Below are 22,538 nucleotides of genomic sequence, written 5' to 3'. Positions count from 1 at the left end.
TGTGAGATGGTTTATCAACCACTCAGGACTCTGGTCCTCTCCCCAACCTTTTGCAAAACAAAGTTCTCTCTCCATCATAGTTCATATACTAAGGGAATGCTCAGGGTCTGGAGGGAGAAACCAAGTCTCCATTTGAAAGAAGGATCTACAGTGAAACCATGGAGCCAGGTATATTATTCATTAAACACTAATTAAAGTATTATGTGAAAATCATGTGTTCTGAAGGTCTACTTGTATGTTTACGGATTTTAACTTACATTTGGTATCACAGCCAGGTTTTAAGAACATATGATTTTTCATATATAATGATGAAGTAGACAGTTTATTTTTTTTCTTCCGCATGTTAATCTATATTACTCATTCGCATATGAATCTTGATGGCGAATGTCTGTAATGTTGTATTAAGTTGATGGCATGTTAGTCTATTTCTATATGTAGCAAGGATATTCTACACAATCATTCGTATGCATAATCTATATATTTCAATCATCATCAAATTGACAACTGCATATGTGAAGTTAATTACTGTATGTTTGTATGTATGGTTTTCGTATGTATGTCCTATATATTGTCAGTACAATTGCATATATTTGTATGTATGGTTTTCGTAGGCATATGGGAAGAATGCGTTTAATGCTTTTCATTCGTTTCCGTTCGCTTTCGTTCATAGACATGCGTATCAAAATGAAGTAATATGCAGTAATATTAGGCTTTAATGAAGTATCGTATTTCGTGATATTCAGTGATCAATTTTTTTTTACGTATTTCTTTTATATTGTTATGCTTTATTGATTTTATGATTTTATTTATTATAGTATAATTATTTGATATCTAATTATGATTATTTGTTAGTCACCAAAGTGACCAAATTATAAAGTTTCATAAATATCAAATTTAAATAAAAAAAATTCAATTACCCATGATTATGTGATGCTTATAATGAAATGACATGATTTTTTTTTCCATTATACTGGGTAAATTGAAGTTTAATAATTATGAAATATTTAAGAGTCACCCAAAGGTTGATCAATTATTTCATAATTATAAACATAATAGCGGTTAATTATTTATATTCGATTGGATTGTTTAGCATATCCAAAGATAGCAAACAAGTCTAATCATAATATAATTAATAGCCAATTATGTGAAAATTGTAATAATTAAGCATCGTTATCTTTAATGTTATACATTGTTGGATCACCCAAAAGAGACTTTCAATGTATTTAATTGTTTATGAGTATGTTAGTTAAATGTATTTACTTTGTGTTAATATAGAATTAATGTTTTAAGTATTTTATATATATTGCAGCATTAAGTTGTGTTTCAATGCATTCGCAAGCTGCGTCTATTGTAAAGTTTAATGGGCTGAATTTTGCTGAGTGGCATGAACAAATTCAGTTTCACCTCGGTGTTCTGGATCTTGATCTAGCACTCTTGACTGACAAGCCCGCTGCTATTGATGATACTAGCAGTGCTGATGATGTAGCTTTCCATCAAGCATGAGAAAGGTCAAATAGACTTAGCATAATACTTATGCGAATGACACTTGGAAGCAACATAAAGTCAACAATTCCCAAATTTGACAGTGCTAAGGATTTGTTGAAACATGTGGAGAAAAATTCACTTTCTGAATGTGCTGATAAGGCCCTAGCAGGCAAAAATTCACTTTCTGAATGTGCTGATAAGGCCCTAGCAGGCACACTTATGGGTAAAGAATGTGCTGATAAGGCCCTAGCAGGCACACTTATGGGTAAAATGACCACCATGAAATTTGATGGTTCGCGTTCCATGCATGAACATGTTACTGAGATGTTAACCTTAGCAGCAAAATTAAGGTCCATGGAAATGGAAGTGAGTGATACTTTCCTTGTTCAGTTTATTTTAAACTCTTTGCCTCACGAGTATGAGACATTTCAAGTGAATTATAATTCCATTAAAGATAAGTGGAATGTGCTCGAATTGCATAAAATGCTAACTCAAGAGGAAAGAAGGCTTAAGGGACAAGGGATTCACTCAGTTAATCTCATGAGTCAGTCAAGGGCTGGTAAAAAGTTTGGAAAGAAGAATCAGAAGCAGTCAAGGGCTGGTAAAAAGTTTGGAAAGAAGAATCAGAAGGGTAAGAAAGCTGGTAAAAAGTTTGGAAAGAAGAATCAGAAGGGTAAGAAAGGACCAAAAAAGTTTGGAAAGAAGAATCAGAAGGGTAAGAAAGGACCAATGAAGTTTGGAAAGAAGAATCAGAAGGGTAAGAAAGGACCAATGACGACTAATGAGTCCTCTTCTCAAATCCACAAAAAGGAACATAAGAATGACAAGTGTCATTTCTGCAAGAAATTTGGACATTTTCAGAAAGATTGCCTTAAGCGTAAGGCATGGTTCGAAAAGAAAGGTATAAATTTTATATCAGTATGTTTCGAATCAAATTTAACTGAAGTTCCTTATAATACCATATCTCAAAGACAAAGGAGATCTACTATATCTGATGATTATATGGATATCTGTTCCTTTTAGCCAAGGGGGCTATCTCTTGGAAAAGTGCGAAGCAGACTGTCATTGCTGCATCTGTTAGGAACATATTGTAATAGGTTTTGATGATACCAAATGTAATCCACAATCCCCTAAGTCTCGATAGATAGGAAATCCTTGTAAGTTCGACAAGTAAACTAAGAGCGAAAATACAACCGAGTAATTGAGCTCAACTCAGGAAATATTTAAGCTTAAGGTAAACTTGTTTGAACATCTTAGAAGTTTCGTGTTGTAAGCTTATAGATAGATCAGAAGAAGGCACGAGACATTACCGGAGGAATAAGGGTCTGCGAGACATCAACTAAGTCTCGAGACATAAGCAGAGTTCGAGAGATGGAATCTCTCGAGACATCAATCCAGTTCGAGACATCAACTTCGGTCTCGATGAACTGGTACTTCTCCAAAGGACTGAATGGCAGTTAACACGCATGGATGAAGTAATCTAAGTTTGGAGAAGAAGAATATCATGGAGATAAAATATTAAGGAGGTGCCGAAAGAATATTATGGAACATAGAACAGCCGGAAGTGGATGCCACGTCAGAACTCCACAACAAACGGATAGAAAGTGCACTAATCCAAGGTCGGTCTTATTCCCTAAAACGAAGATCAGTGGGAATATAAAAAAGAGTAACTTTTGCCAAAAGAAGTAAGTGAAGCATGGACTCAAGATAGTGGAATATGGGATATTCACTACAAGACAAAAGGCTCAAGTTACTAGACCACCACTCCATGAAACATGCTAAAAATATGCAAGTCCCATGATCAGCATGGGAGACAGATTTCAAACGGAATAATTTTCCCTCCAACGGAATTATTCCTCAACTCTCATATATAAGGACGTGAAGACACAAGTTCAAAAAAAGGTTCGAGAATTCTAAGCTATCATAAGAGGTGTCTAATTCAAACGTTCAAAGTGCAAGTGCTTAATCTGGAATATCATCCTTGATATTCACAACTGCGAGAAAACACATCTTAGTGTTTGAGAGAGTTACAAAGCTTCAACTACTACATATCTAGAAGGTGACCAAAGCTGCGCTACAAGGAAAATCATCCAACGAAAGCTTTTGGTCAGATTGGAGATTGTTACACACAACCTGTGACAACCGGAACAACCTTGCTTTGGAGAAGGCAAGAAGAGGCGGAGTAACCTGGGAGCTGTCTTGTGAAGATCTTGAGGCTTGAGGCGGGCTTGGTGATCAAAGCTCAAGTGCTCGAGAGGTGGAGTAACAAGAAGCGGGGCGAAAAACCTAAGGCTTGAGGCGGGCTTCGTGATCAAAGCTCAAGCGCTCGATATTGTACTAAACAGGGAAGTTTTAGTGCAATCCTTCTAGGGAGTTTCTAGAAGAAGAGTGGACGTAGGCGGGTTGGCCGAACCACTTAAAAATCTCTCTTGCATTTACCTTCCGCTTTTATCTCTCGCTAACTATCTCTCGATCTGCACTGCATATAATCACACCTCTCGAACTAACTCAAACTCGTGCAAATTAAAAGGGGATAACTTTTCCGCTGCGCATAAAACTTTGTCTTTGTCTTGTGATGTGTCGGACCTAAACATCCTAAGTCCAATACACACGAGAAGTCGAAAAGATTTGCAAAATCTTATACAAGTCTATTCACCCCCCCCCTCTAGACTTGTACCCCATCCCCTTGGGACCAACAGCATCCACTATGGAAGCTGAGTTTGTGGAATGTTTTATGGTCATAAATCATGGGTTGTGGCTGCGGAATTTTATTTCAAGACTTGGAATTGTCGACAGTATTGCCAAGCCGCCGAAAATTTATTGTGATAATGCCGCAACAGTCTTCTTTTCTAAAAACGACAAGTATACAAGTGGTGCTAAACATATTGATTTGAAGTATCTTGCCGTTAAAGAAGATGTTTAGGAATGAAGAGTATCAGTTGAACACATTAGCACTAGATTAATGATTGCAGACCCATTAACTAAAGCCCTGCCACCAAAGGCATTTAATGAGCATGTTGAGAGAATGGGTGTTATTGAAAACAATTAACATTATGTTAAGGTTTGTGTTTTTGGTATATTTGATATTTGGAGCTCAATATAGTTTCGTTTCTTTATTAAGTGTCCTGTTTAGTTTTGGAGTATATATACATGAATGTTTTATGTCAATATGAACAGGATTTGTCTTTGACAAAGACATTATCGTGGACCATTATGGAAAATATCATTGAGTCTTATTAAGTTTGAAATTAATATTGTGATACATAGAAGGGACTGCGTTAAATTAGTGACGTATTACCGCCATGATTCTTATTAGTTTCTAACTAAATGATGACTTATGTTCTGACCAATGTAACGAATGAATTAGCTTATACGATGCATATTATGTTGCACGTTCATTATTAAATTTATGATTCATGAGCCAAGTGGGAGAATGTTAGAATAATTATGTGACCCATTATTATGGCTCATAAATATTTATTTGAATTTAATAACAATACTAATTCTACTATTGGTCAGATAATATAAGGAGCAGTTTCAATTGCTCAGATATCCATCTCACGTTGATGGAACTGTGAGATGGTTTATCAACCACTCAGGACTCTGGTCCTCTCCCCAACCTTCTGCAAAATAAAGTTCTCTCTCCATCAGAGTTCATATACTAAGGGAATGCTCAGGGTCTGGAGGGAGAAACCAAGTCTCCATTTGAAAGAAGGATCTACAGTGAAACCATGGAGCCAGGTATATTATTCATTAAACACTAATTAAAGTATTATGTGAAAATCATGTGTTCTGAAGGTCTTGTATGTTTAAGGATTTTAACTTACATATTTGAGAGAACTGAAAAATACAGGAGTGACATTAAGGCAATTTACTGAATTAGAGACACTGGAACTTGAGGATACCAAATTTCAAGTTGCATTGCCACCCTTACCTCCACCCCCACCCCTCCAAATTTTAATCCTGATTTGACAATAACATCTGATAAACAAGGATAAGCATTTGTACAAAAGGATGTCATAGAGATAAGTGATGATGATAGTCACACCCCGCCTCCACCTATTTCTTGTCTTTCTATTTCTCTGCCCGTCCTTTTTTGCAGGACGATGGTGCATGCGTAGATCCTAAAGGATCTAGTCAGATGGAGGGCGAGGATGCGTGGCGAAGATGGTGGTGACGGAGGTCGATGCCTCGGTAGAATGGCAAAAGGAAGGGGTGAAGCTTAATGTTCCAGCTAAAACGGTGGCTTTGCTTCTCGACACTGCCTTGAGGATTCAGAAGCAACAACAGGCTGAGAAAAAGCCTGGGCCCCAGATCAAGAACGTTTGTTTGGGGCTGTTTGGGTCCATTCTAAAGTGATTGAAGGCTCGAATCAAGAACAAAAATAGGGAGATTAAGAACATTACTGACGATCAGAGAAACACGCATTTTTGTTGGTTCCCCACAGACAATGCTATTTGATAGAAAAAATTGTTCTATGTATACAATGTGTCGAGGGTGTGTATATAGAAATGTATAAGAGGAGGAAAAAATTGGCTTTGTTGGCCATTGAATTAATTATCAAAGGAGCAAAGAAGCTTTGTTATTGAATGTTGTAGAGAGAGTAATATGAGCAGAAGAGACAAGATTAGAGAATGGTTGTTATTGATAGAGAGAATATGAGTGAGATGTGAGCACAAGCTCTTTAGTGTTGAATGTGCATCAGGATTATGGAAAATGAACCCCCTTAGTTGTGAAGGGTTTTGCCCTTTATATAGGCACTTGACCCGTACCAGATACCGAGCAGATGCACAAAATATATAGGACGGTATACCTGGGGTATATTCCACATTAGCAACCATTTAGTTTACATCATTTAGGTAGACTTGCCAATTTCCAAGTGGGATTTGTCTTAATAGAGTGTAATTCACTTTTAATAGTTTATTTCCATAAGGTACAATCAACTTAACACATAGCATCTTCAAAGATTTTTTGTTCTTCTTCTAGAACTAGTTGGCAGACAAATTGGTCATAAAATCTCATTTATATCTTTCAACTCAGTTACAAAAGTTATAAAATCAGAACAAAAACTTTTTTTTTCTGTTTTAAGCCTTTTGCTTCTTATAGGTTGATCAAAATCATTTCTAAGACAAGATGTTGAAAATAATGCATGTTCATTTCCTAATGGATTATCAATAGATACATTGTGAGCATTTTAAGAGAAAATATGCGTTCAAAGAATCCAACATCTCTAGATTCACACATCGAGCGATTTTCTAAACACGTAAATCTATAAGAAGCGTTGTTTTCAGCATACCCAATAAATTTAGGTAATAAATTAGGTCTTTTGAAAGACTGAAAGCTTACCTTCGCCAAAAACCCCCACACTTTGAAGTATTTTAGGTTTGGAGCACGCCCTTTCCACTACTCATAAGGGGTTTTGTCAAAACCTTTATGAGGTACCCTATTAAGGATATGATTTGTTGTTAATACAGCTCCCCCCCCCCCCCCCCCCCCCCCCCNNNNTTCTTAAAACCCCCCCCCCCCCCCCCCCTCCCTCTCCAACAAAGAGTCTAGAACTAATTAGCATAGCGTTAATCATTTCACACAGACTTTCGAGAAAATTTGTTTCATATTCTCCTTCCCTATCAGAACAAAGCCTTATAATCTTTCTGCCTAATTGATTTTCTACTTCTGATTTAAAAATCACAAACTTTTGTTCAACTTTGCTTTTTGTTCTTAAAAGATAGATTTTTGTAAAATGAGAAAAATAATCGATGATGGTAATATAATAACGTTCTCCACCTCTACTTTCGGTGTTTTTGAAATCTGCTAAGCACATGAGAAATAATTCTAAAATTGTGTAGTACGATTGGTTACGACAGAGGAAGGTTTTCTAGCATATTTGGCTTCAACACATATTTCACATTGAGAAAATGAATCATTTATCACGTTTGGCAACATAGTCATATTTTTTAATCTATTTAAACATTTTAAGCCAACATATCATAATCTACCATGCCACACATTAACAGAAACAACGATATAAGCAGAAGACATATCATTATTATTAATGGAAATAACAAGATTTGGAGGATTAGTGGGAACTACAAGCGGCACAAATAGTCCCCCATGAAAAATAGCACATCCCTAAGTATTCACCTCTATTGGTCATGATCATACAATCTGACTCAAACACTAACTTAATCCCAACCCTAATCAACAAAGCCTCGGAGATTAAGTTTCTACGAGTGAGTGGACATACAACACATCAACTAGCTAGAAGCAAAATTTTAGTAGAAGAAAGTTTACTCTCTACTGTTCCTTTACCTCTTACCTCAGATACACTTGAGTTTCCCATGAAAACTTGTTCTCTTTTGTGTACTGCTTCAATATCTTTGAACAAGCTTTTGTTTGCGTAGAAGTGACGAGATGCTCAAGTGTCTACTAGGCATTCTTCAACATCTCCAACCAGATTGGCCTCCTCAGTAAAGCCGTCAAAACGGGCTTAGCCCGCCGGGCTAGCCCGTCCCGTCCCGCCAAAAGGACGGGGCGGGCTCTGATTTTCAAAGCCCGTTTAATGGCGGGCTTTTTAGCCCGCCCCGCCTAAACCCGCGGGCTTGGCGGGGCGGGCTGGCGGGCTTGGCGGGCTTGGCGGGTAGCCCGCCAGCCCGCCTAATAATAATTTAAAAAAAAAACATATATGTAGTAGCTTTCTGGTTTCCCCACGCCACCATTCCACATTCCCACCACCATCACTTCTATTAATTTAAAATAATTAATTTAGCTTTCCCATTTCCCAATCCTAGAAAATCAGATTCCCATTCTCTACCCATTCCCTTTAATTCTTTAATCATTAAACTAATACCTTTTGTTTTGAAAGAATAAATTAATAAACTTAATCCCTTATTCCCTTTAATGCCTTTATCCCATTCTGGCTGCACTTTAAAATTTTCCTAAAATCCCATTTCCCCATTCTCCATTTCTCCTCCACAAACCACAGTTCAGACTTCAGAGGCACACAGTTTAACCTTTCATATCTTCCCTTCTTTAATCTTCATTTGGACAATTGGACAGTATGGACACCAGGCACCAGCAGAACTCCAGTTGCAACCTCCATCGCAGATGGCAGCTGGCTTCACCACCACACACGTAATTGATTTTTTTAATTGCTATTTTTTTCTAATGTTAGCAGACGAATAATTAGTGTTGTATCTGTAGTTTAGTAAATTAGTAGTTTACACTTTTGACTTTACAAACTTACAGTATGTAATAGTTTATTGTTAGTAATCATAGTATATTAGCAATTAACAAATAACAATCATAGTTTACTGTTGCAAAAAAAAAACAATCAATATAAATATATAATATACTCCGTAGATAGCATTTTAAGAAAAAAAAAAAAACGAGGGGGGGGGATTTGGCGGGCCCCCGCGGGGGCCGGGGGGCGGGGCGAGGGGGCATTTATCAGGCCCGTTTTTAGGTGGGGGCCCGTTTTGACAGCTCTACTCCTCAGTTACCACTACTGCAATTACCTCCACAATTTCTAGTAGGTTGGCTTGATTTCTAACGTCTTCTTGATTTGGCTTCTGTGTGTTCTAATTGGTGATGCATTTGCGATGATACCACTGAGTTGTGTAGTGCCCTTGTTTCCCGCAGACAAAACAACCACCTCATTTTCCTTTTTTTTTTTTTGAATTTTATTGTTCTTAAAAACAATTGTTATTTTGTTTTTAAATGTCCTTTGCGGATCTTATTTTGGTCTCCAACTTTCACTCTGTCAGTTTTGGCACTTGTTTCTACAACATTATTAACTTTTAAATTACCAGGAAAAATAACAGACTTGTTCCTCTAGTGAATTGCCTCTTCGATGTTAAGATGATTTTCCAATTCTTCCATGGTGTAGTCTTTGCCTGTCATGTTTCATTTTATTTTGAAAATCTGACTAGGACTTGGGTAGTTTCTCTATTAGTGCATAGGTTTGTAGCAATTCACTTATCGAGATGCCTTCAGTTACCAGATTTTCGTACTCGTGAACTTGTTTCACAACAACTATGGATTCTGACATTTTGAAGTTTAGCTAGCGACCAACTTCATATTTTCTTTTGCCAACCTCGTCAGCACCATATTTTTTTTTATAGTAAGTCCCAAGTTGTTTTGGCAAACTTATGCACATAAAAAATGTTGAAGAGAACATCAATCATTTGTTGTAGTAGAGTGGCTTGTGCAATCTTATTATCTTTCTCGTAATTGGTATGAGACTCATGGGACTGAGTAGATACTTTTGTTCTAGAGGCTTTTGGATCAGGAGTTACGTTGCGTCTAGAATGGTTACCTAGGAACTTGCCTGAGGAAGCTGTGTAGGCATAGTCTAAACAGGAGCCTAGTACAATACAAGATCATCAAGGAGCACATAGTCCAGTTCTAATGACTCAAAATGTATTAACATTTTGGCTGACCATCTGCGATAGTTAATGCCATTCAGAGCTTCGACCTTAGAAAGATCAACGCTAGTTTTGTTGACAGAGATCGACATTGCTTGTGAGGAATCACTTTTAAATTGTTACGGAACTAGAATAATGTTGAAGGAAATTTGGGAATATAATGTATTGACAGTACGAAAATATAAAAACGAAGTCTGTGTCGTGTTTTAACAGCACTACTTTAAAAGCGACGGTGAAATTTAATATTTCTAGGACGCTTCCGATGAGTAACAAAGATTAACTACGCCAAGCTTGCACCAGCTAAAACACAGGTGAACCTGTCTACAACACTTAGACGAAAGAGACAGAGAGGAAGAAGACAAAGGCGCTAAGTAATGCGTATTGCACTGATGAACAGAGAAGAATGATTGTTTATATAGTGTTTGAGCCCAATGACCTTCCTCATTCTAGAAAAAAATGGGAAGTGGGTCTGAATGTGGACACACACCCATGAGTCCATATATAACCTTGTAAACTAAGGCGCAATCTGAACCGAACCGAATCAAGCAAATAAGCAACAACGGTGGGTACGTGGTTCTCCCTTTTTTCCTCTCCATAAGGCTTCAAGTGACCTTGAAAGTGTTTTCTATTAGAAAGTGGGAGAAAGGAGGTTCCAAAAGCTAGCAATGTGAGACAACAAATTAAATAAGGAAAAAAAAAAGTCTTCTTCTTTGAATGTTTTTTCAATAGCTTAGTGCCCACAAAGAGCCCATCACATTGGGTAAAACTCCCACATTGTGCATGGTTGTCAGGGCTCGATCCTATGTCATTTCTCACAATTTACAACTCAAAAGTTAAGTGAAATGCTAATGCAGACATATTACTCGACCTTAGTAGTACCAACTACCAAGTATATATGGTGCAATAGAGCCTTGAATGCTAAATTAGGCGGTAATGGATTGGAAGGACCAATATACACTAGAAAGGTGAGGGTCTTGAATCCTAAAGCTATAAAAATTGGTATTTATACTGAAACAAGGTCTTCGACATGATTTAACATTTGAATGTGGCAACTCAATACTAGTGCAATTTAGCAATTAGTTAGTTAGGGTATAAGGCCTTCAACAAAGTGTGATGGCTATATGTCAACTGACTTTTTGATACCTTTAGCACGTTGACAATCTCAAAAATCCATTTGGTACTATACCGGAGGGCAAATTATTGCATTGACCATTGGACCAAAAATTAAAAAGTACATTATTTTTGTACTGAAGGTACATTATTTTTGTACTGTAAGTATATTATTTGATAGTATATATCAAATAATGTACCTTCAGTACAAAAATAATGTACTTTTTATTTTTGGTCCACACAGCTGTGTGAACCATAGTCCATGCAATCACAGATATGACAGACATTTATAACAAGAAGTAGATCACTTGCAGCATTAAACAAACAAACAAACAAACACGCCTCAGCCCAAGCAAGCAGTACAGAAATCAAGATTTATCAAAACAAATTAAAATTTGGGGAATTCTGAACTCCATCTACAAATAAACTTATGTACGATTAATCATCAATACAGATAACAGATAAACTACTTACTACAATCTGTGGCAATAGTCAAGTCCTTCAATGAAGCAAACAACAAAGTACTGTCCGGCTTCAGGAATCTAGCGACGACGTACAATATAATCTTGCTTCAACAACATATGTACAAGATCCATTTAATTGTTTTCCGAGCACAATTAATGTATGCACCTCAAACACAATGCTCTGCTCATTGTCGTCTGTAAAGCTACTGAACTGAACCGAATCTTCAAATCAGCTATACAGTAACAACTATTCTCGTGATCATATAGCACACCTAAAGTCTCCGAGCATCTCATAATTCAATTCAAAGCTAGCTTTTACCTATCAATTCAGCAACAACGTAGCTATAAACATGCAAGCCTACTGGAAGGAAGCAGAGAGAGAGAACGTTAATACCATCCAGTTCTCGGCCTAAGAATTCCCATATGTCCTCCAAACATCTCCCTTCTGCCACCTATTCCCACTTCTGTCAACAAAGGGATAGTTCTGAAAATCCATGTGTGTTTTCATTGTGCTGCCTCCATTGCCCCTGTGTTGACCATTCCTTGTTTCTTCTTCAAGATCATACCGTGAACGCTACAATTTTGAAAGATGATGAGCAAACTACACTATTTTCTATAAATATGAAAGGATTTGTCAAAGTTTCATCTATTTACATTTTGGAAATGGTAATTTTGACCCAAGGGATTAAAATGGGGTTCAATAGTTAAAGCAATTCTAACAACTTGTCTATCATAAAAATATCTTTCTACTATGTCTCCAATCAAATGTAACAAAATTTTTGCTCAGTAAAAAAATACTTCTTTTTCAGGAATTCCTATCAAACAATAATGCACTTAGTTAAAAGGTTTTGAGCATAGAGTGCAAATCAATCAAACAATACAATACAGAGAAATTTTAAGAGTACCAACACTGAAATGAGAAATTCAAAGTATGGAAAAGAGTAAAAAGTGGAAGATTGACTCTATGGAACATTTTGATGGTGAAATATGAAAGAGTAATTTTCCATTGTATTCCAATGCTCATTCCAGCTTAGCGAAAGGGGCATAAGTAACGTGGTTCTACTTATTGGGGGCATCCAAATGTGGTAATCGGAATTTCAAAAACAAGCAAAGGAAAAAAGAAAGAAAGAAGAGGAATTGCAATGAGTTTCAAGAAAAGACGCCTTGAAAAACATGGAGTGAAAATAGCCCACTCATACAACCGAAACATATTTTTTTGAAAGATGGAAATTCTGCATGTATAATAGCAAGATTCTTAAGCCCATTTCCCCAAAATGTTATTCGAATCCCAAATACCTCTCTGTTGTCTGAAATTTTAATGCATAATCATAATCTTTCATGGCATAAGCAAGCTTGAAGGTATTGCAATGGGGGATTATGCAGTGCTGGAGGGTTAATGAAGAGGCAAGTGATTGACACGAAAAAGAAGTATTAAAATTGTTTTACAATTCTAAAAAACTAAATATAAATATCAAATTATAAGTTTACAAAATTGCCTTTAAAAGTACCCAAAAACTAAACAAAAGGACTCAATTTGATACTGTCATAAAAGTCATGGGATTTGGATTGCAATAAGGCAATTTAAAAGTCAAGAATTAATTTTGAGGATGCTACTATAGTAGGGGATCGGACCAAAAGTGAACTTTTCTCTTTAAAAATGACTACATACAGGTTATTTTAGCATTCAATCAGCAATAATTTAGCAGGAAAGTTCCCATGCCAATTATTACCAATTAACTTGAGGAATAAAATAAAATAAAACACCACACAAACTGTAAGCATTATGCAAACGTGAAATGTTATCCACTGAGTGAATAAACAAGAGATGTTATTGGGGCAACGTTAAAAGAATGAATACCTTTCCAGGATCTGAAAGCAGTGCATAGGCCTCCCCAATCATTTTGAAAAGCCTGTCAGCATTTCTTCGAACCTCTTCTGATATTTGTCTCCCATCATCTGGGTTGTCATTTCTAGGTAGTGATTGCCCAGCCTATATATATATATAATTGAAAAAACTGTCAGAAAGTTTCCAGAATCAATGACAATAATGTGGCTGGCACTGGCAACAATCAAAGGCCTCAACCTCAAGAAGGAGAAGCTACCTTGTCAGGGTGATGCTTGAGTGCAGCTTTTCGATAAGCCTTCTTAATTTCCGATTGCGCAGCAGATGGATCAACTCCCCTAGAAAGAATTACAAAAGTATCATTCCTTGTGTTTCTAGAAGAAAAGCTCTGAGTATGAACACAAAGGCATGCTTGAGTCTTGTCAAACATCAAAACTAATTCTTCTGAGCATGCCAAATTAATTTAAAGCAACAGCCACTCGACAGATATTAGATGCACCACTGACGATACGATAACTGTAGAGCTGAATATTTACTCAAAATCAGTGCATGTTAAAACACCAAGTGATAAAGTCCAAAACCGTTACAAGTTTGTTCCAACAAGATGACAGGATTACAAGGGCATAGAACTGAACATGTTTAAGCATTTTGATTATATTGAATTGCATCACTGACACTGAAAAGACAAATTTATGTGAGGGACAGAACAAAAGTAGGCCTCAAATTAAGATAAGTATTTCAATGAAACAACATAACCTCAAGAACAGTTATGATCTTTTCATTTGTTCGGTCTTGGTAGACAGTACATTATATAAATAATCCAAAAATGCTCAGAATATGAATCAGAAAATGTAACTTACAGAATTAAGTACATATTTAAAGGGATGTTCTTTCTGCTTTCTTCCTCAATTGCAGAAAGCTTCTGCTGAGTTTGCCTGATCTCACTCATGAAACTCGTTTTATCAGATGGTCCAGACTGGTTAATTTTATTTTCCATTGGCCTCATTAAAAGGGAAATAAGTCTTTGAAGATCTGAAGCTGCTTGTTCATAATCCCTTATCATTTCAAGCAATAAAGCTCGTCTAGAAATTACCTGCATGCATGTGTGTATTGGCAATTAATTAAAGGCAGAGAAAGTCCTCTCCAAACTGAACAATGCTTTCGGGTGATATTTTTGGAGATTTCCCAACTTCATCAACAAAAGTAGCTATGATGCAGTGCAAAGATTAAATTATTTATTTATTTATTTATTGAAAGATTTTCAAGAGTTCATTGCTTGGTTGTAGACTTGTATTACAGTTTTAGTAGCATTTTTTTTCGTTATTTCTTATGGGTTGCCTCAGAATTAACATTTTGAAATCGGAATAGCTACTGGAAAGGAAACCAAAATGTCCTTGTTAGAGACAGGTAAAATACAATTCTCAAGGATGACATGCATAATTGCTTTTAGTCTCCTGTCAACATCTATGTGTGAATGAACATGCTAAACTGAATCAGGCTAATGCAAAACCTCTTCACAGTCTATCAGCTTTCAAGATCATCTAAACAATAGACTACCACAAACCAGTTAGGTCCAAAGTGGAAATCACATATTCACATCTATTAACTGCACTGAAAAGAGTGGAAAATATATATATATATATATATATATATAACAAAAAAAAAAAAAACCTTTTCATAGTTTCCATCAAGGGCTACAGACAGGTTGCAATCTGCAATTGCATCCACAATCTGGCCAATAGCTTGAAATGTAGCAGCACGATTGCAGAAACAAATTGCTGCAAAAGGGCGTGACTCCACACTGCAAGATATTGCAGCAGTGTAATATTCAATAGCCTCTGCATGCTTCCCCGACTGAAATGCTTCATTTCCAGCAGTCTGCAGTCGAGAAGATCTAACATCTTAGAATAGCCTTAAAAAAAATGAGATTAGCAATAGGATTAAATGCAAGAATGATCCCATTCAAATTGTCATTGTGCACTTTTAGTCCGTTATTTCTAGATGGTAGCAAGAGTAATCCTTTAAATTATGTAAATTGTGTTAGATTAAGTCTATTAAATATTAACAGATTGTAACATTTGATGGACCAATGGTTTTGTAGCCCAATGTTAAAGGCACATGCAGGAGGTCTCAGGTTCAATCCTTCTCCCTCTCAAATGTACCCAAAACTAAAACCCCGTATGATGGAGTGGGTGTTAAGAAAAATAAAAACAAATAAATAAACAAGCAAGCAACAATAATAACAAAGAGTTTGATTTATTTATTTATTGTTTTTTTTTTTGCATTGAGGACCAGTACTAGTTCCCTGTTTTACCAGCATGCATAAAATATTCAGTGAAGTTGAATGGCTTTACCATTGTTTGCATATTAAGTATTAACACAATAAAAAAAAAATAAGGACCTAATATTATGACTAATTTTGATTAATCAAATTATTCATATATACCACAAGAGGGAGGAGTTGATAACTATGTCCTAGAAGCCTAAGTGACAATTTCGCTATTGAAGTATATGCCTTTGTTTCCTCCCAAGCTGGTGAATTTCCTAGACCTTATTGGGCTTGGATGAGCCAATTGAATAAAAAATAAGGGGTTGAAGCCAAAGCAATCCCTTCTATAATCAAACAATGGAGCTTTACAGTAAAAGAAACAGACTGGAATCTTGAAGTCACATAAGACACTGGAGAACCTATAAAGGTCACACGCATTGCACATGCCCAGTACCGTTAAATTTTAACAGGTGTAACCTAGCATAATAGAAAATTATGAGGAATTTCTAATTCCAAATGTCTTTTAGAGGATGTAAGGTAGCAAGTAAAACACACTGGCTAGCAATGTTGAAAAAATCGCTAGGCGCCCCTTGGACACCCGATTATTTATTTATTTATTATTTTTTTAATATGTTTAATTTTTTTTAAGAGTTAATACAATAATACATTAATACTTAATACTAAAATATTAAATATTAACCTAATTACCTAAAGAACATCTAAAGATCCTATAATTGATTAATTGTAAATTGTATACTGGAGGATGAGTGGAATTAGTTTGACGTAGGAGAAATGATTTAGGAATTAGATAATTAGTAAGGCATTCTTTTTTTAGGGTTATTCGCTCAAAACAATGTCGTTTTGAGCGAATAACCCCTAAAAAAAACGTCGCACAGTGTATATTCGGCCAGCTAGGCGCCCGGCCACATAGAAGGCCAATTCCGGCATTGTTCGAGGCGGCCGGGTGCTGCCTAGTGTCTAGGCACGATTTTTGCAACATTGCTGGCTGGACAGTAGACACTATATTGAGAAACCAAGCAAATAGGTTAGGATAAACACACCTTGAGGTGTAACAACTCATGTACTGTTGCAGCTAAAGGTATAATAGATTGCAAAGCTGGGGTTCTGCTTCCACCACTGCAAAATAAATGGCAGAATAGAAAATATGTCAATTAAACAAATGCATTTTTTAAATTCAAGTCCGACGAGTACTTCTGATACATAGAGGACAAGTAAAAATAAAAGAAGCATGATTGTTAATGCCACTGGCTTAAAAACACAAACTTCTTCTCCAAAATCAAAGGACAATGGTGATCATGGAAGTATAGCAAAAGCATTGCATATAACCTAAATCCCTACACCATGATAATATTACCCATTTGTGGGAGACACTGATTTCTCTTGCTTTTTCAAAAAATTATCAGCTTCCTCAAGCTTTCCCAGATGAAAGTAGGATTTGACAGTTACCAAACAACGCCAAAACCTATGTGAATCACTCCTCTGTTTGTTAGAAGCATCCAAGTTTGCTGGCTCAGAATCTGAAGTGGAAGTGTTTAACTGAGCAGAAGTAAATGTCTGCTCACATAGCTGAATTGCTTCTTCATACTTCTGCAGCTGTGAATTATCATTAAAGTTAAGCTAAAAACAGAAAATGAGAAACGTTTTCGCCGATTACTTGCCTCTAAAAATTTAAGTTGTCAAGTCTTATTTCTCAGGACTACAAACCATAAGAAGAGCATCTGCTTTCATTTCAAGTAACTTCTCTGAGTAAGAGCTTATCATCAAAGCATCAGCTAAAACAGCCAAGGCATACTCTGCATCATTGGTTGTTCTTCTTTCTAAGAGCTCTGCAGATTGCTTCATGTAATTTGATAATTTCTGGCACCCAAGGGAAAACAAAATTGAGTTTTCATTTCCTTAGCAATTATATGTAGAAAAGGTATCAAATTCAGTTGTGCCAATGAAACATCTATAAAAGGAAATCTTCTCAGCTAAACCACCAAAGCAAAATATCAACTAAGTGAACCAGACACCAGTCACCAGGTAATAAAACCAAGCACAAATATAACAGTGGCTTGTGGCTCTAATAATGAACCAACCCTAAACAACTAAACCTTCTCCCATGCCATCTTTCTGCTACTTTACCTTGAAGCACCATGCAAATAGAAATTCGCAACCTATCTAGTTGTCATGAACAGGGAACCAAAGCTATCACATACCTGTGCCTTCTCCAAGCCCTCTGAGGCTTCCACCAGTAGCTTTCTGTCCACACAGGTGTCACTACCCTCTTGCAAGCACTTCATAAAATACTTGGATGCATTTTGTATTTCTCCTAGGGCGAGGCAACAGCTAAAATGATGACAACAAAAGCAATAAGAACCATAATTTTCATGGAAATATCTGTTTTGGTTAAATGACATACAAAACATTTATCAATGTCAAGAAGCAATACAGCTTTCTAGTCCCTTTAGGCAGATGTGAGGACATGAAAAAAATATTTAAATCATAGCACTAGTCCATTTAAGGAAAGCACAGGTGGAAAATACTGATTATTCAGCACTCAATTAGACACTATAAATGGGATGCTCAGTGATGAAAACTTTAAACAGACAATGACTCCCAATAACCAGGCAGATGTCTCTAAATTGACTAAATCTAGTAATAAATGTAAAGGGTATTAAAGTTTGATCGCCCACATTTTTGCAACTTTGTTTAGAATATCAACTCTAAATTTTTATATGGCACTTTAAATACCCTACATTCACTATAAAGAAGCACTGATTGGGAAGGTTGTAGCCTCTGCAAACAACCTCAACGTCTCTGGCATTAATATAGAATTCAATTGAGAGCTATAAAGCTATAAAGGCTGGTAATGACAAATATCTGTATGCTATTGCAGTTTAATCAGTGAATGATATCTCAGGAAGTAGCACCTTGGGGTGATGGAGCATATACAAACAAAAAAGAGGAACATACCAAATGGCAAGAGATTCATATGCCAAAAGTGGCAATGAAAGAATATTATTAACATCATGCATAAAATATTAACAGAAATCAGCATACTTAGCCGCTTGAACTTGGGCCCTATGGAAGTTTGGATCCTGTGCAGTGGCATTCAAACAATCCTCTAGTGCTGCTCTCATTCTCCCCAAAGACATTCGTGTTGCAGCACGGTTGCTATAGCACAGCATCAATGCCCGAAGACAAGTCTTAGATGTCTCGGTTTGAGATATACAATTAACCCCTTGAGTGTAGCAGTCCTCTGCTTTAGATAAATCTCCACTAGCATGTGCTTGATTTCCCCTGTTAAAGAAAAGTTACAACATAATTAGCATAAAAGAAGTATATTACTCAAAGAATGATACGCAACCCATAACTACATGATCAAACTGCCAATTGAAGAAAACTGCATTAATAAAAGTTTGTCCATCTTTGGTTCAGGCCAATCATTGTGAAAATACACAATAAACTTGCACCTTAATCGCCATCTTTCACATGTTTCATGAGCTGCCATGTTTACATCAGCAGTAGACATAATTCCTAGCTTGACCACTTTTTTCTTAAATGATCCATTTCTGCTCAGGCTTCGGCTTGACAATGCAGGTATATTACCTTGTTGACCCTGACTGGGAGATAAGAAAGAAGATGCACAAACTTGAAAAGATTTCACAGGAGTGCATGAATATGAAACTTTTGAACTTGAAGTGGAAATACTTGGACCATTTCGAATTCTTCTTTGGCTTTTCTTCTTCTGGTGCCATGTTACCACTGATGGCTGAACTCTTTCAGTAGAAGATGCAGAAAATATGAAGCTGGTCTGGCATGCGTCTTCTAAATTTGTATGAGTGCTCCCATCACTATCTTCCTTCTCAATGGGTGCAATAGAACTCCTTTTATTTTCAGCTGCAGTAACAAGGGAATCAACACTATAATCTAGATGATGAATAGCAGATCCGAAGTTGTCAGTCTTGGCTCCAGAAAAAGATTTTTCATAAGGTCCCTCAGCAAAAGAACTTTGACTGTTAGAGTCCCAAGATTCCACTTGTTCAAGTTCATGATGTTTTATAGAGTTATCATTAATATCCGAGTGTTCTGTTTCACAAGCAAGATGCTGATCTGTGGTACCATTTGAAACCAGCAGATGTGAGTCCGTCAACGAATTACCATTCTGATTGATGATCTCATTAGAAATGCCAGAAGGTACCCTTGTGAAAGTGTTTTCTGTTGGTGTTTCTTGATATGGAGAAATATCCATTACTGAATATGATTCAGAAGATTGTGCATTCAGTTGCAAGTAGTCTTGTCCAAACTTAAGTGGATCAGAAATTGCTTTCTTAAGTTTCCCTTTCTTTTTCTTCAATCTGATATCTTTAGTTGGATTCCTTTTTGTTTCAGGTTTCCTATTCAAACTACCCTTTAGGGTTGTTGTTCTGAATTCTACTACATGGTGCTGCATTACAGCAGTATCTGGTGTGCCATTGAAACTAAACTCAACATTGTTTCTAGGCCAATCCTCCTGCAGGGTGGAGAGTGTATTGCTTTGATTGTGAACTTGAACCTGAGAGACCTTACTCTCTTTCTTCACAGCCTGAAAACTGAATTCTGAAGGAATTGAACCAGAAGATACATTTAAACAACTCTTGTCATTCAAAATATCACTACTCTTGGTGTCGGTTTTAATTTTTGCCAGAACAGGTGGCAAATGTTTTGTTGGTTGACCTGAAAGTGAAAGCCTTCTAATGTTCGACTTGCTAACATCATCCAATTGCATTTTAGTGTTTCCACATCCTCCAAAGACAAAGCTATTCTTTTCCTCGCTTGAACCAACACCACCGAGGTTATTCATCGTCTCTTTTATACGAAGTAAATTATTATTCAGTTCATCAGGTTGATGTTCATTCTCAGAGCTTCTGCCGAAAGAATGTATTCCCCCAAATGCTGCTGCAGGAGGCTGCTTCAACTCACATGCAACACTATCTTTCTTCATATCCAATTTTCTGGTCTCATTCAAGAGTTTAACACCAGCAAATGCAACACTTTCAGAGCCGCAACGCTGCAAATTACTACTTCCACTTGAAGAATTATTATTAAGTTTTATGCCATCAAATTTTGGTGTGCAGGCAGCATTTCCCATTTGTACCTCTTTGGTCAACAGCATTTGTGTATCAGAATCACCAATTTCTTCTTCTCTACAATCTTTGTTGTTCACATTCAAATGCTGTTTCAATCTTCTCATTTCATCTCCTTTATCGTCATCCTCCATATTTCCACAACTATTTGTGTTCAAAATACTACTTTCACTGCCATCTTTCTTTGCACCAAACACAAATTCCGTATTCCCATTTAATCCCTCGTAACCACTACTCCCCAAAGAACCAGAAATCACCTGACCCCCAGGATCCCACGAGGCAGGACGAAACCAGTTGAAACTTGAGGACTCATCATCCCTACCCAAACTGCAGGAGCGATTTGGAGCCTTCGTGTACTTCTTCTTGCTCACCCGTGGTCTCGCCGCCCGTTGGGATGCCGCTTTTTGCGCACCCATGGCCGGGGAGTTAAACCCGAAATTAGGATCCATTTACAAAATCCGAAATTAACAACGATAGGGTTCGCACGCCGCCTCCGTTCAATCTCATCCCCGGAATGCTCAGAAATTGAAACCGGATACGGAGTTGCTTTTCTCCATTCAGGAAGCAATACACGAATGTCAATATCTCGGCCAATTCCTGTTCATTTTCTGCGCTTTCTAGATTCAACGCAAAATTCGCATCCAACGGAATCATGAAACCCAAAATGACGTGTACGGACCATCAAGAATCTGTACGTTAGCATTGACAGAAATATATATTACACACACACATATATATTCTTCACTTTTCATTCATTTTCACAGTGGTCTACTGCCATAACGGAAGATTGATTAAGCTCTTTTATCATATTTTGTTAGAATCATTTGCAGGCTTTAGCATCTTGTTTGCAGAGTCTCCTCCTCCTACTCCAAAGCATTCTCTGTTATGGACAGAAGAAAAATTGGTGTGAATGTCCAAAGCCAAAAGGATTGACTTTGTTCCTCTACAAAAGGCTGCGTACAATTTCCAAGGAAAATTGACTTCAAGGGGAGTTAACACATGGCAAAGCTATGTTATCTTTTGATAAACTAACTAGGCTAGCTTTGAGCCTTTGATACGTGAACAATTAATTTGTTGATACGTGAACATATAATTGTTTATCTTTTGATACAATTTCCAAGGAAAATTGACTCCATTATTCTTTTTACCTCGGCTTCCTCCTTGATCTCACCAAATTCCTACAAAATAATTTGTTATTTCTCCTTCAATGATATTGAATTGAGAAATAAACAGAAATTACCTGAACATTTTTATATAACATTTCCAAAGTTAGGAATTTCTGTTGAGGCCAGTATGAAATTCCTAATTGCCTACATCTTCTCTTAAGGGTCGACTGTCCAATTCGTAGTTTATTTGCAGCTTGAGCTGTATTCAGATAAAATTATCTTGAAAGCTCTTCTAAACTTATTGATGCAAGATTACGATGTGTTCTTTTTCTTTTTCTTCTAATTAATATATTCTTATTTATATCTGCTACATCTATCGTAGCAGTAGTGTTATTTTCCTCTACAATTATGGTAGTACTTGGATCTACAACTTTTGCAGTTGTAATACCTGCATTAGAAAACTATCTTTTAGCATCACTCTTATATATTAAGATGTGAATTATTAAACCCTTACTGATAGTCTCGTTAACTTCTGATGAACTACCTGTACATAGAAGAGGTTCACTATCCTTCAATGGTGATAAATATACCTCATCCCAAAAGGAATGATTAACAAATGTAGAATAGTGAGGAGGAGATAAGGTTGAAGAACTTGCCATTTTGAAAAATGAGAAAGGTTTAAAATCGAGGAAAGTTTAGAAATGAACAG

The 22,538-nt window shown here is 36.7% G+C and overlaps 1 protein-coding gene across 2 annotated transcripts; it reads right to left on the bottom strand.

Moving 5' to 3' along the window:
• Positions 1-11,382: 11,382 nt before the first annotated feature.
• Positions 11,383-21,657, bottom strand: LOC116004229. 2 transcript variants are annotated; one of them, XM_031244192.1, is made up of 12 exons: positions 19,071-21,657; positions 18,658-18,897; positions 17,814-17,943; positions 17,320-17,472; positions 16,970-17,208; positions 16,656-16,731; positions 14,997-15,203; positions 14,186-14,418; positions 13,585-13,663; positions 13,341-13,472; positions 11,877-12,056; positions 11,383-11,801 (listed from the first exon to the last, which is right to left on the bottom strand). In XM_031244192.1, the coding sequence occupies exons 1-11, from the start codon at positions 21,170-21,172 to the stop codon at positions 11,892-11,894; spliced, it is 3,756 nt and encodes a 1,251-aa protein (XP_031100052.1). In that variant the 5' UTR covers positions 21,173-21,657; the 3' UTR covers positions 11,383-11,801; positions 11,877-11,891. The 2 variants fall into 2 exon arrangements, with proteins under 2 accessions (XP_031100052.1, XP_031100051.1); XM_031244191.1 differs by having other exon boundaries at positions 11,383-12,056.
• Between the last annotated feature and the right edge of the window lie 881 nt (positions 21,658-22,538).

Source organism: Ipomoea triloba, chromosome 14, assembly GCF_003576645.1.
Source record: "Ipomoea triloba cultivar NCNSP0323 chromosome 14, ASM357664v1".
NCBI classification, from domain to species: Eukaryota; Viridiplantae; Streptophyta; class Magnoliopsida; order Solanales; family Convolvulaceae; genus Ipomoea; species Ipomoea triloba.
Note: the sequence above shows the minus strand (reverse complement) of the source record. Positions and strands in the feature narration are given on the sequence as shown.

What these genes read in the sequence shown, in the direction of transcription:
- LOC116004229 (XM_031244191.1), bottom strand. Translation starts at nt 21,172, where the DNA reads ATGGATCCTAATTTCGGGTTTAACTCCCCGGCCATGGGTGCGCAAAAA. An exon ending in TTAAATATGTACTTAATTCT is followed by an intron (nt 13,664 to 14,185) that starts GTAAGTTACATT and finishes AATTCTTTCTAG; the next exon opens with GGGAGTTGATCCATCTGCTG. An exon ending in TCAAGCATCACCCTGACAAG is followed by an intron (nt 13,473 to 13,584) that starts GTAGCTTCTCCT and finishes ATATATATATAG; the next exon opens with GCTGGGCAATCACTACCTAG.